Source organism: Cyprinodon tularosa, unplaced genomic scaffold (genome assembly GCF_016077235.1).
Source record: "Cyprinodon tularosa strain WSP-4 unplaced genomic scaffold, ASM1607723v1 ctg199, whole genome shotgun sequence".
NCBI classification, from domain to species: domain Eukaryota; kingdom Metazoa; phylum Chordata; class Actinopteri; order Cyprinodontiformes; family Cyprinodontidae; genus Cyprinodon; species Cyprinodon tularosa.
This window is the reverse complement of record NW_024038729.1, coordinates 2,880,776-2,894,428: the sequence shown is the minus strand read 5'-3', so window position 1 is coordinate 2,894,428 and position 13,653 is coordinate 2,880,776. Positions and strand designations below refer to the sequence as shown.

At 40.3% G+C, this 13,653-nt stretch overlaps 1 protein-coding gene across 2 annotated transcripts in view; it reads right to left on the bottom strand.

The window, feature by feature from the left end:
* Positions 1 to 2,864: 2,864 nt before the first annotated feature.
* The window catches only part of inpp5f (inositol polyphosphate-5-phosphatase F), a 36,858-nt gene continuing 26,069 nt past the window's right edge, over positions 2,865 to 13,653 (bottom strand). For both annotated transcript variants that reach the window (XM_038284133.1, XM_038284135.1), the window contains exons 13-20: positions 11,387 to 11,515; positions 11,171 to 11,288; positions 10,893 to 11,091; positions 8,457 to 8,528; positions 8,304 to 8,377; positions 8,073 to 8,201; positions 7,908 to 7,995; positions 2,865 to 5,509 (exon numbers count right to left, since the gene is read on the bottom strand). In XM_038284133.1, coding sequence (XP_038140061.1) covers positions 4,357 to 5,509; positions 7,908 to 7,995; positions 8,073 to 8,201; positions 8,304 to 8,377; positions 8,457 to 8,528; positions 10,893 to 11,091; positions 11,171 to 11,288; positions 11,387 to 11,515 — 1,962 coding nt within the window. In that variant the 3' untranslated portion in view covers positions 2,865 to 4,356. The remainder of the gene's footprint in view (positions 5,510 to 7,907; positions 7,996 to 8,072; positions 8,202 to 8,303; positions 8,378 to 8,456; positions 8,529 to 10,892; positions 11,092 to 11,170; positions 11,289 to 11,386; positions 11,516 to 13,653) is intronic.

Sequence of the window (13,653 nt, the reverse complement as noted above, 5' to 3'; positions counted from 1 at the left end):
TCAGTTAATGAAGAACGGCGTGACTACAAAGGAATGCCGGTGCTCGGAGAATGTGCTTCATAAGTGCAAATAAAACACTTGATATCTAGTCGCACGTTAACGTCATGATCTTCGGTCCGAATTGAAAGATGAAAAGGACAGACAGGGCTAAACGAGGAGGTTGATGCAAATGCACTTGGTGTGAAAATAGGAGAAATCTCTCACCCAGCACACGTCTGATCAAATATAACTGTCAGCTATTGCATATTAATAATAAAAAAAAGCACACAGCGACACTCTGGTTAATAAGGAATGTTGAGCTTTCTCCTGCTCATTAGAAGCTTAATGCAATAAAACATGTTCAGCTTGAGAACAGCTCCAGTGTTAAAGTTCAAACGCACCTTAAACCCTCAGCATGAAAGCTTTGCTCTGCAGCAAATCACCCAGAAGCGTTGGCAGCACCACGTAGATCCACAATCCAACAAATCAGCCATTTATTAAAATATATGATGGTTCAAATAAAACTGCAACAATTAAAATGGGCCAATTAAATGTATAATTAAACCTGAATGTGCATTTTCTTTTATACTAAATAAAATATATATATCCTTCACATATAAATAAATATAATGATTTTTCCTCCCACTAAACTTTCTGGACTTGTGTGAGAAACTAGCTTTTTAGGATTGAAATGCATTTTCTGTACATGATTGCAGTTTTATTTGAATGTTCATGATTTTATGAATTGTGGCATCTTAAAGCAGCCAAGATAAAGTCTCACTTGTTATACTTTAAGTCAGATAAATAAACAAGTCTGCCCGGTTATAGCTGCTGGTGAGGAGGAGGAGTGAATATGACCTTTAACCTCAAACACTAAAAGGAGAAGCAGACGAGGGTTTTTGGTTACTGGTGCCTCTAAACATTCTACGGATGACATCTAACAAAACGGATTTGGAGAAAAAAAAATTGAGGTTAAACGTGTATTAAAACAAAAATGACAGCCTCATTACGTCCAAACGCGTCCAGGGAACTAAAGCAGCAGCACATCACATGTCATTCATTTTGCACAAAAGAAAATAAAAAAAAAAGAAACGCAGAGAAACCCAGGACGCATTTCCAGCAGTGCACAAAACGTAACATAAGAACGAACTTAAAAAAGGTAGATTCGGCATTAAATACCTGAACATGAAACCCCACATCTTAAGTTCCCCGTTAAGGCAAAAAATTTCTTTTTTTTGTTTTGTTTTTTGGGGGGCGAGTGCATAAAAGCGTCAGTGTTCACTGAATAACTGCATATATGCTGAAATTCTAACGCGCTACAGTCCGGTCTCGACCCGAACCTCTGATGGTGAAAGAAAAGAAAGCAGAAGAGAAAACCTGTACTACTCACTGTACATATTAACAACCAGTATACTCTCACTAGTCTCTATTGCCTAAAGGATACTCAACACTTCTATTACCTAAGAAAACTTGATAGAGAGCGTCTCTGCCTATCTGGATACATTTATGCAGAGGAGCGTAATATCCATGCTTTGGGATCCACAGAAACATTTGGTTCATTTCTACAACATCCATATTAGAGTGGAGCTGGATGAATGGGACAACAAGGAGTTAACCAGAGTTAGGGATGCTAATGCTAACAAGTTACTGCTATCATTGCAGACAGTGGCAGTTGTAGAAGAAAAAAAAACACTTTAAATCGTTATCAAAGCAACGTTGGTCCTGTAAACGTGTGAGAAGAAATGGAGTGGGTTACTTCAAAAGTTGAAGTAGATCAGGAAGCAGACATGGGGGCTTAAAAAGGTTGTAGTTTAAGTGTTTACTCTGTTAAAAAAAATACTAATTTCTACATTAGAGAGGTACGGAAGAGGATCAGGGCCACTGAAAAAATTTTTTTACTGATTTTTTAATTTTATTTCAGTATAGTATGGGAAAAAAGTCAGAATTCTGACTTTAATCTCAGAATTCTGACTTTTTTATTGTCAAAATTCAGTCAGAATTCTGAGATTAAAGTCAGAATTCTGAAAAAAGTCAGAATTCTGAAAAAAGTCAGAATTCTGAGATTAAAGTCAGAATTCTGAGATTAAAGTCAGAATTCTGAAAAAAAAAAGTCAGAATTCTGAGATTAAAGTCAGAATTCTGAGAAAAAAGTCAGAATTCTGAGATTAAAGTCAGAATTCTGAGATTAAAGTCAGAATTCTGACATTAAAGTCAGAATTCTGAAAAAAAAAGTCGGAATTCTGACTTTTATCTCAGAATTTTGACTTTTTTCTCAATATTCTGACTTTTTTCTCAGAATTCTGACTTTAATCTCAGAATTCTGACTTTAATCTCAGAATTCTGAGAAAAAAGTCAGAATTCTGACTTTTTTCCCATGTTAAACTGAAATAAAATTTAAAAATCCGTTAACTTTTTTTTTTCTTCCAGTGGCCCTAATCCTCTTCCGTAGAGAGGGGATGAGGTAAAGCACAGGGTAGATCCCCCCTCTCACCACAGCAACATGCTGCAGCAGAGGGATCGGTGAGGTTAGCATGGGTCTGTTAGCAGCAACAAGAGGCTCCTATAAACTGGATTTAGAAAAATGCTGCTCTAAAGGAATTGTCCACATAAACACCAGGATTTAGATGCTAATCTTTGTTTAAATTTGGTTTTTAAATGTACGAAGTGACACGATGCAACAATATCACATCAATTTAACGTTTTCTTTTTTCTTCTTTTCAGAGGATCAAACTACAAATTTAGATACCTCTAGTTATAGTTTTCGTTGTGTCCTGTTTAAAGTTTATAATGGTTGTTAAACTACATTTAGAACATTTTGAGAAAAGTTGCTCAGAAAAATAAGATGATTTTTATTTCAATTAAACTTTCTTATCCAAATATCAAAAAAATTGGCTTATTGTTTAAACTGTGTCAAACTCCCTTTTGCAGAAGCTGTGGTAGCTCCGCTCTGAGAGCAGGAGTGAGGATGGACAACACGGCCATCTTGGATCCTTTTTCCTTTTTTTTGTTTAAAAATTCAGACGTTCGGATTCTGATACAAAAATGTGGATAAGAGGGAAAAACTGAGGACAAAAGGTCTCAGTGTTTCTAAGCATCTGTATTATTGCTGGGGGGGGGGGGGGGGGGGTTCATCTATCTGGACTGGACAACAGAAGTCCTCCTTAAAAAGATCAGTTTAGCTTTGTGTCCATTAAACATAATATAACAACTGCGAGAAATATTAGAATATTTTATACAGCGCCTCCAAGTCATGATCAGAGTATTCTGATTTTTTGGTGTTGATAATGTCACACTATCACCCCCTGCTGGCGTGCCAAATATATTACACCACATTTTGTTTTTGTTTCTTAAAATAAGAAATCGGTATTGATTTTTGGGCTGCATTATTGTAGAAAAATACATGATAAAACAGTGTAATATTAGGAGAATACAGATTCTATTCAACCCCCATTTTCTTCTAGCATTCTAGTTACTAAGATTTTCATCTTTTGTCGACGAGAAGAAGTAAATGAAAAAACTAAAACAAGTGTCGTTTGGATGCATGAAATATTCAGCCAGCTTTTGCAGCGTGTAAAGATGGTCAGTTCAAACGTGAAGAGCAGCAGCACTGCCTGCTGCACACTGCCGGTCAGCTGTAAGGAAACGAATAGAGCGCTCTGTTTTAGAACTAGTTATGAAGCTCCAGGCAGATAAGCCTGTTAAAGTTTTAATCTAAGGATCAAAACATCAATAAAAGGATAATAATCTGCATAATAAGCACTTGAAAACTACATCTACATTTGGATTTAATCTTAATGTGTAAACAGGTTTAATTACTGTTGAAGTTACAGTATTTTAACTAGAATTAAAAGTTTAGTTTCTCATAGAATAGCAGCTTTTCTTTGAGATAAATAAGATTATCTTATACATTTGTTGAAAGTTGCGTATCTTCGGGTGCATTAGGGTTTTGTCGGGATGTCGGTCTAATTCTCTCTAGAAGAAATTTTTAGCCTCTTTCATTTAAAGCCAAGTGCTAGGCTGAAATATTATGTTAAGGGAAGAAACGTTGTGCCGCGATTATTGCAATTTTCACTGCGAGGCACAGTTGACTGTTACAGGACATGAGCAAGAACATATATTAATATTATTCAGTGTGTAAGGTTGCATGGCAACAGAAAAGGACAAACAAATCAGTGCTCGAACAAAACAAAAAAAGGAAATCCATACTACTGTGCATGTAAACATGGTCGCTGTCACGATGGGAGGAGGGCTTGTTTTCCTCTCGTTTGAGGGTGGATGTAGGACCGCCTATGTTGGCCTAATTATGACACACTGTGCAAGCTTCTGCTGATGCTACCACACGGGAGTTTCTACAAAATCCTGCTACAAGGAGAAGCTCTAGATCTGAATGATCCTGGTCTGGCACTGTGTAAACATTGCCTTCAGCTCGCTCTCCTGGGCCTCGTTCACAGAGTCTGGCTCCGGGCTCTTCTGGACCTTTGCCACCGCGTAGTTGATGCCCTGGGTGAACCCCGCCTGGGTGAAGCTGGCCACCTGGACCATTGAGCTCTTGATCTTGGCAAAAGGGGAAACCACGCGGCTGCCGTTGCTGTCGGCGGGCGACGGTCCGAGGCTGCCCTCCATCAGGGAGCTCAGACTCTTCTGGGAGCCTCCGGAGGCGGCAGAGCTGGGCCTTTGGACGGAGAGGAGGTTGGAACTGGAGGTAGTGGTTTGGACGTCTAGCTTGGACGGCCTCGGCAGTTGAGCCCCCTGGTGCTGGTTCTGTGTCTCAGAGCCCGGCTGCTGCTGCTCCGAGTCTGCAGATTTCTGCACCGCTGGGTTGGCTGGAGGGATGCCGCCCGCTGGCAGCTCTCCAAACACCTCCACTGGCTTGGTCTGTGCATCCTGGACGAATTGGTGGCAGTAGGAGTCGATGGGTGTGCCGAAGTCTATCAGAAGGGCTTCTTCCGCCAATGAGGCGGCGCCAGGTGACTTGTCGTTGATTTCAGACAGGCCTCCTTGCTTTTCCACGCAGCCGGTGACGTGAATCATGGAGGGAACGTTGAGCTCCCCGCTGCCGATGGACTGGGAGCGGCTGCCGAGTCTGGAGTTTGATGCTACAATGCCACAGCTGGGCAGAACATAGTCCACTTTCTCAAAGGACCCGGAGCAGGGATGCTCAGGGTCAGAGTTGTACGAGTCCGAATCGGAGTCGTTTTCGAAGCGCTTTCCGGCCATGGCTTTGAGGGCTCCCACGCCGGGGTTGTTATCCGACGTCTCCAGGCTGCTGTCCGACTTCCACAGGTTGACATGCATGGTGGGTTTGAGGAAGTTCACCGTCACCTCTGGTTTGGAGAAGTTCCCCAGCTTCCCGAGGGGCTTAAAGGGGCCGATGTTTACATTTGTCTTGGTTTGCTTCACCTTCTGGTTCAGGGAAGAAAACTTGTTGAGGAGGAAACTCTTTCCCTGTGCGAGGCCCGAGCTCCCAGGAACCTGACCAGCAGGTTTGTTCTGGATCCCCATGATGTCCTCATGAGGTTTGCTCTGCCGCCTGGGAGAGATTAAAAAAATAATAATTCAATCAAGACAAAGAAACAGCAAGAGAGAAAACCTTAAAGCTGGTTTAGGGTAAATCATTTTATGTTTTTTAGAGGTTTCTGAATGATAACTAAAGTAGAAACAAAGAAGACTGTAAAGGACCCAGATATTTGTTATAACTAATATTTTCAGATATGCCTTTATTCATATATTGTTATTTGTTTTTTTATGCATAATGTTCCAGATTCCTCCGTTTTAAGTGATACATCACTCACCCATCAAAGTTAGGGGGCGGGGCTAACGCAAATCGAGTCGCCACCTACTGTATCAGAGTATGTTCACAACCTGTGGATCACAGTCTCTGTAATCGATTTGGCAATGTAGTTTGCCATCATCAGTGTGTACCTCATTGGGTGAATAACTGAATGTAGTGTAAGGGCTTTGGTCAAGTCTCCTGACTTGAAAAAGCGCTATATAGGTACACGACGTTTACCATGAAAGGAAAAGTCCGGTCATATTCAGAATTCAAACTTCTGAAGACACTTTAAATATAAAATTATTACAAACGGTGCTGCCCCCGCGACCCGACCCCGGATAAGCGGAGGAAGATGGATGGATGGACAAACCGTTCAATCGTTCAAACCGTTTTAATTAAGAGTAATTTTCATCTCAATGTGCTTTACTGGAGGCATCCATGTTTGTCAAAGAACACTACTTCCACCTACCGGTTTGTGACGTCACGGTGCGGTATCGACTGTTGATCAAGTCCCAGTGCTGTGCTTTGTTTCTCACTACGCGCTATTATCCAAGCCATCTTTTTAAATAGAATGTTTTCACTGTCACAAGTACAGAGCAATGAATTGAATTCTCTGCATATAACCCATCCCCTTGGGGAGCAGCCTGGGGAGCAGTGTGGGGTTAAGGGTCTTGCTCAGGGACCCAGAGTGGCAGTCTATGGGAGTGGGGCTCGAACTAAGAACTCCAAGCTCTACGCCCTAACCACCAGCCTGCCACTCCCTGAAGATTTGAAACACCTAACATGGGACTTAAACCCATGACCCTGAGATTAAGAGTCTCATGCTCTTTCAACTAAGCAAGTCAGGGTTCTTCTTCCAAATGTTGGCTACATATTACATGTTTTTTTTTTTCTGGCCAGAAGTTCGATGGCAAATCCTCCCTCTTCAAGTTGGCAACGACCACCCCGTCCGTGGAGGATCATGAGTCAGAAAGGTGAAATAACTGATTTTTTTTCACTTTTACCCGATGTATTCCAACATCCAGCTGCCATGCACGTGGGCATTGTCAGTTTCACTATAGCTCTGGTGAATTTCAATGGTGAAGTCCTCTGGAAATCTTCAATAATTGTTGATTGCAGGTATGTCTAGTAGTTGATACATTGATTTTGCTTGTAAAGCGGGGAGAATGGCGCTAGACTTACCGCACCGTGACGTCACTGCCAGAAAATGGCAGGAGGGAGGGGTTACTACATTTGGGCAAAAATAGCAGCTTCCAGATTATTTTTTACTGATTAACGCTAAATTCATTCAGGCTCCCTACAGCATAAGGCAAGTTAAATTCAAGACTTTTTAATGCCACTTGAAATAAAAATTTAAGACCAAATTTACAAGAAACGCAAGAAAAACCTGATTGCGACAACTAAACCCAAAGGTTTATTATAACATAAACCACTGCACTAATGTTTCAGATTTTGAAAAGCTTCCCATACAGGAAGAAAGCTAAAAACACACAAATGACAGATATATTTTAACAATTATTTAACTGAATTCACAAACTTTGTTTTAGCAGGAAACAAAACAAATCAGTTTTAAAGTCACAACATAACCAGTGCTAAGTCTTTTTTGCAGCTATTTTTCTTTGTATGGTTTTCTTAGTATGTTTGATTTGGTGATAAGTGGAGGCGTTGCAGAGACAAGGGTGGAACTAAACTGAGAAATACCGGCTGTTTCTCGGTAACTCCATTTTGACGCTTTTGTGTTTCGCCCTTTGCATGCGACTCCACTGCCTTAATTCCCATCGTTCTGAGCTTGAATGACTTCTTGCACAAAATCCACTGTTCCTCATGTATGTTCCCTGGTTTTAGCCATGGAGAAAACTCTTGGCTGGAGACAATTTTGGTTACATTTACACTTGCTCATATTTTCCAGACAAAAAGTTAATGGCGCATCTCCCAAATGTCCCGGCCGCAACAACGCTTTTATTGGTTCCGCTATCGGGACGGAACCAATAATGGCGAGCCGTTATTTTTTAAATAATAAAAAAAAAAGGTCATTTTTTATATTTTATTTAGATTACAAAAATAAATCATAATAAAAATAATCCTATTTATGATGTTTTAAAAATTAAGACTGAATTCTTATGAACTGCATTACTCTTTGATGATTAGTACTCGCCTCTCAAGCTTCTTCTCAACCACGAGCAGCTCCATCCCTGAGGCCTGTTTGGTTATGCGGAGCATCTCAGCTATGCACTGCAGCGTATCTGAAAAATGTCCAAACAAGCTGTCAGGGATCAGCAGCCTGCAAGAGGTCACTCCTCCCTTTTCTTTGATTAGTCACCCTTTCCGTCGTCCTCTGGGTTCCGCGTCGCCGCTCTCAGCGTGTGGAAGTAGCCGCTGGTTTCCTGGCTCCTATAGTGCAGACGCATACAGCAGAACTTCGGCTTCCCGAACAGAGTGGGCTCCGGACCTGCAAGACGACGACATCGACTTTTTTCAATCATATTCATGTATGATATTGCTAAAAGGTTACTGAGAAGCTGAGGGCACACATTTGAGTATAACTCCTCACCGATTTCAATCTTTTCCAAACCCTCCAATTCTAGGCGCTGGTATTGGTTGACTTTGTCCGCCTCGTCATCATAGCTGAGAGTAAATAAAGGGAAGCATTAGTCAGTCTCTACAGCACATGCCACAGGAAATGTGGAGTTTAGATCCGACTTACTAAGCAATATAGTAGGCTTTATCTGAGAGGAGCAGCAGCACATCCACGTCTTTGTTGGTGGCATCAATGAGACTGGAGTAAAAACAAAAACAAAATGAGCTTTTATTCCATCTAGAGCACATCAAATCTTTCATCATCATCTCTATTTCTACTTCTGAGCTGGTTCTATAAAAGTTGCTCTATGTTTTACCCCACAAACCCCATTATTCATCCCAGTAAAAACTGATTTAATATCTCCACCTTGATTCATAAACATTGTTTTACATGAAATGCGGCTCTTCCGAACGATTAGTGATCCTAACCAGCTCATCCTTCATAGAGAGTTAAAAACAGCCATTATTGTGATTTATAATCACCGCCTGGACCAATTAAAACCTGACTGAACTAACCAAACATTTCATGCAGTTCAGCTGAAACATTCAGCCTTAAAGCAGCTTGCACTGATGAAGGGTTGTTTAAAAAATAAACTACAGCAGGATAATAAACAGCCAGCTTGCTTTATTCAGGTTGTTAATTTGACAATTTATGATGTAAACTTACTTCTTTTTTAATACTACTTTTTGCTGAAATATCTGCCATAAATTTACATTTGAGTTTGCTTTTTCATTCTATAATTATATCTTATATATGCTGATGCAGGGTTCCTACAGCATAAGGCAAGTTAAATTCAAGATTTTTTAAGACATTTTAATGCCACTTGAAATAAAAATTGAAGACCAAATTCACGAGAAACACAAGAAAAACCTGCTTGTGACGACTTAACCCAAAGGTTTATTTTAACATAAACCACTGCACTAATGTTTCAAATTTTGAAAAGCTTCCCAAACAGGAAGAAAGCTAAAAACACACAAATGACAGATATATTTGAACAATTATTGAACTGAATTCACAAACTTTGTTTTAGCAGGGAACAAAACAAATCAGTTTTAAAGCCACAACATAACCAGTGCTAAGTCTTTTTTGCAGCTATTTTTCTTTGTATGGTTTTCTTAGTATGTTTGATTTGGTGATAAGTGGAGGCGTTGCAGAGACAAGGGTGGAACTAAACTGAGAAATACCGGCTGTTTCTCTGTAACTCCATTTTGATGCTTTGTGTTTCGTGCTTCGCATGTGACTCCACTGCCTTAATTCCCATAGTTCTGAGCTTGAATGACTTCTTGCACTAAATCCACTGAGCCTCATGTATGTTCCCTGGTTTTAGCCATGGAGAAAACTCTTGGCTGGAGACAATTTTGGTTACATTTACACTTGCTCATATTTTCCAGACAAAAATTTAATCCCAAATGTCCCGAACGCAACAACTTTTTTATTGGTTCCACTATCAGGACGGAACCACTAATGACGAGCCGTTATTTATTTTAATGAGAAAAAAAAAAAAATTTGTCAATTTTAACGTTTTTAGATTACAAAAATAAATCGTAATAAAAAGAATCCTATTTATTATGTTTTAAAAATTAGGACCTACGAAAGACTGATTTAAGACATTTTAATACCAATTAAGGCCTTTAAGAATTCAATGCCTTTTAAGACTTTTTAAGGAAACGCTGGAACCCTGTAATGCGATAACTTCTTTTTTTTTTTTTATGATTTATTTATGGAATTTTGGGTATTACAGATACATATTACACCTTATCCATGAAGTGAAATTAATACAAAGATTAATTGTGTGAAACAAGGTACTAACAATTAAACAGTTTACCCCCAACTCTCACCCTCCGACCCCTACACTCCCTTACAGAACAGCCTATGAAATGGGGTATAATGGGTTTTGATACAGGAAATCTCGATAGTGAAAATGTTATATAGGCCATACATGCCTTCACATATCAGTACATAGGCAAACAGCACCCAACTGCAAGCCAAACATGCTCATCGTTTACAAGGTGAAAGTTAAATATCACAAAAACAATTCCCATTATTAAGTGATAATAATAATTATATATATATATATATATATATATATATATATATATATATATATATATATATATATATATATATATATATATATATATATATATATATAAAATAAAAATAGAAAAATAAATCAATTATAAATCTACCATCCACAACCAGGTCAAACAAACCAGCTACTGTGCTATTGCTTTTTGTGATGCGATATATTCTGATTACATTATGGGTCGAGAAATGTCTGAAAACATTTGGTAGAAGATGGGAAAACTTTAACATTTGGAAATAAAAGATGTATAGAAATTAAATCAGTAAATAGATTATATTACATGGATAATTTAATTGCCAATTAATCTAAAATTATACACGTTTACGGTTAAAGCTTTTTGTTATATATAGTTAATATTCAACAACTGATTTCATCTGATTTCCTTATTTAGTAATAACTTTCATAGCTCTAGACCCATTAGTTTGGGTCGATTTCGCTCCTCACTAAACCGATGAACGCATCAACTGACCACTGACCTCATGTCACAATTGATGAGAGCCCAGCCTCCGTGAAACGTCTCATCGTCCGGCAGCAGGAGCTGCATGTATGTCTGCAGCAGGAGGCCCACCTGCTCCTGGGCTCCTCTCTGGCTCTCCTTTTCCTTTTCCTCGTGCTCCTTCTCCTTACTGAAGATGGAGTAGAGGTCCTCCGTCACGGGCAAACCCATCATCAGATCTGCAGGGAAGCGCAGGTTCATCAAATGCACAAAACTTGAAAGCGAGGGTTTTCACTCCGTCGGTCTGACGTCCCCTACCGATGACTGCTTGTCTGTACGCGTCTCTGAAGCGGTTGAGATAGTAGCGGTTGGCAGAGTTCACACCATCCTTCATCACGCCGGCCAGCTTCCTCTCCCCTGTCCTCGTGAAGTCTCCCTAAAGCAGAACAAACAGCATGCTGATTAAAACGAACATCTCTTATTGTAACAGAGTTTTCTGCTGAATCATTGGTGTTAACTTGCAGATGACGCTACCTTCAGCGCCGCTGTTCCTGCGTACTGTTTGCTGATGGTGTCTCCGTTGTTGGCCCACATGACCTGATAAATCCTGTAGCATTTGGCAGGCAGGGGCTGCTCTGGAGGCATCACACCCAGCTTCTTCAGCTGCAGGGAGACGGAGGGTCACAAGCAGAACAAGCAATTTTAAAGGAAGAATTTCAGGACATTTTTAGCTCCCAGGTGATCTTCTCTTACAACCTTTTATCAACGGTTTGCAAATATACAAAAGCGAAGAAGCTGAGCGTGCTTCTGAATGTTTGTGAAGAGAGATGACATTATGCATGGAGATAAAACAGGATTTAGGCATAAATGCAACCTAACAGACTGGAAGGCTTCCCATTAAAACCTGCCTGACCAGAAAGTTCTGCAGCAGCAGAAGCAGGTGGAAGCTCTGAGGGAACATGAGCAGACAGGTCTAACCGGACAGAAAATATCCACTGGGACTCCTTTTATTCATTTTTCTTAGTTGCTTTTCTTTCTATAATGAATAAGTATTTTGTCAGAAGATAAATGGAACATAAAAACCAACTCAGTTAAAAAATAGGTCGGACAAAAGACCAGAGCAGTATGAAAAAATAAAAATATTTTTCTCATTAGAAACCCTTGAACTCATTGGAAAGTTGGAGTATACGCATTAGCGTAAGAACAGTTTAGTTTATTTAGTACCATGTGAGTTTTAGCAAGTCTATTATGCTGTTTATCAAGTTCTGCGGCAAATACTGAGACGTTACTCTTCATTAAAATAAAGTGGGGAATTATTAAACATATGTCCCAGCAGCACCTCAAGAGACTCTGGCCCCGTCCACACGAAGCCAAACCCTGCCCTAAACGCACAAATTTTTCACCAAACCAGCCTCTCATCCATACGAAGCCGGCGTTTCGGGGGTCTGTAAACGATCTTTTTTTTATTAAGCCTTCAGAGTGGGAAGATTTTGAAACGCCGTTTTCGCGTTTCCATCTTTAAGCTCTAACAGCATTTTTTTTTCTTACACGCATGCGTCATAGCGTCGCCTCTAAACAAGCATGCGCGACACAGTATCACAACAACAATGGCGCCGTACTGTGTTGAATGGTTGCTGCTCATGCTACTCACCCTGCTGTCGGGCTTACAACAGAATCTTCTTCTTCTGGAATATCTCCAGGAAGAACAGAGCAATATCGACGACATAGTTCAGCACCTCAATTTGACTGAACCACGAAAATGGACCCGCAGGGCAACCATGTATAAATATTAGTGCGCATGCCCAACATTTCGTCGCCTATTTTTTCTTTGGCACCACAGCGCCACTTACAGGCCTGGCATACATTTTGCAGCGTTTTCATGCATCCGTGTGGACGCTCACATTTATTTTACGTCTCCGTCTTTACGACAAACGTTCTGGAAAATATTAGCATTTCGTGTTTGTTTTGACTTCGTGTGGACGGGGCCTCAATTAAATTTTTCTGTTCTCCTAGAGACTCCATGACTCCTAAAAAAACTTATTTAAAGGAATAGTACACCTAAAACATGATTAGCCTTCATTTTCTACTCACCCCCATGCTGAACAACACTCTGGAGTACTTTTTTGATATCTCAAATGCATCTGGAGATCTGGGAGGCTTCTTGCTGTCTGCTGACATTCAAATAATGGAGGTCTATGGCGCCCGAGACAGAAAGGTCCATAAAATTCCACAAAAAACGTGTCAATATTCCTCCATACTGCTCGTCCAATGTATTCCAAGTGTCCTGAGTGGGTAGCGTCCAGAATTTACTCGAAACAAAGTCATTTAGAATGTTTTTAGAGCATAAACAGTAGTGTATAGGATTTCCTAAAAGCGCGTTCACGACGCTACGGAAACCGCGGCAGACCAAACCAGATGAAAGTGCGCATTCAGCTCGGCAAAGAACTGATGCTCTTCCTCAACACTGAAGTCCTCAGACATTTTTCTTTCGTTGTTTCTTTCTTTTCGCAGGTAAACAGCACATTTCTTCTTCTACGCTTGCATTATTGGCAGAGCAGACGCTGAATGCGCACTTTCATCTGGTTTGGTCTGCCGGCTTCCGTAGCGTCGTGAACGCGCAGGCGCGCGCTTTCAGGAAATCCTATACACTACTGTTTATGCTCTAAAAACATTCTAAATGACTTTGTTTCGAGTAAATTCTGGACTCTACCCACTCAGGACACTTGGAATACATTGGACGAGCAGTATGGAGGAATATTGACACATTTTTTGTGGACTTGTATGGACCTTTCTGCCTCGGG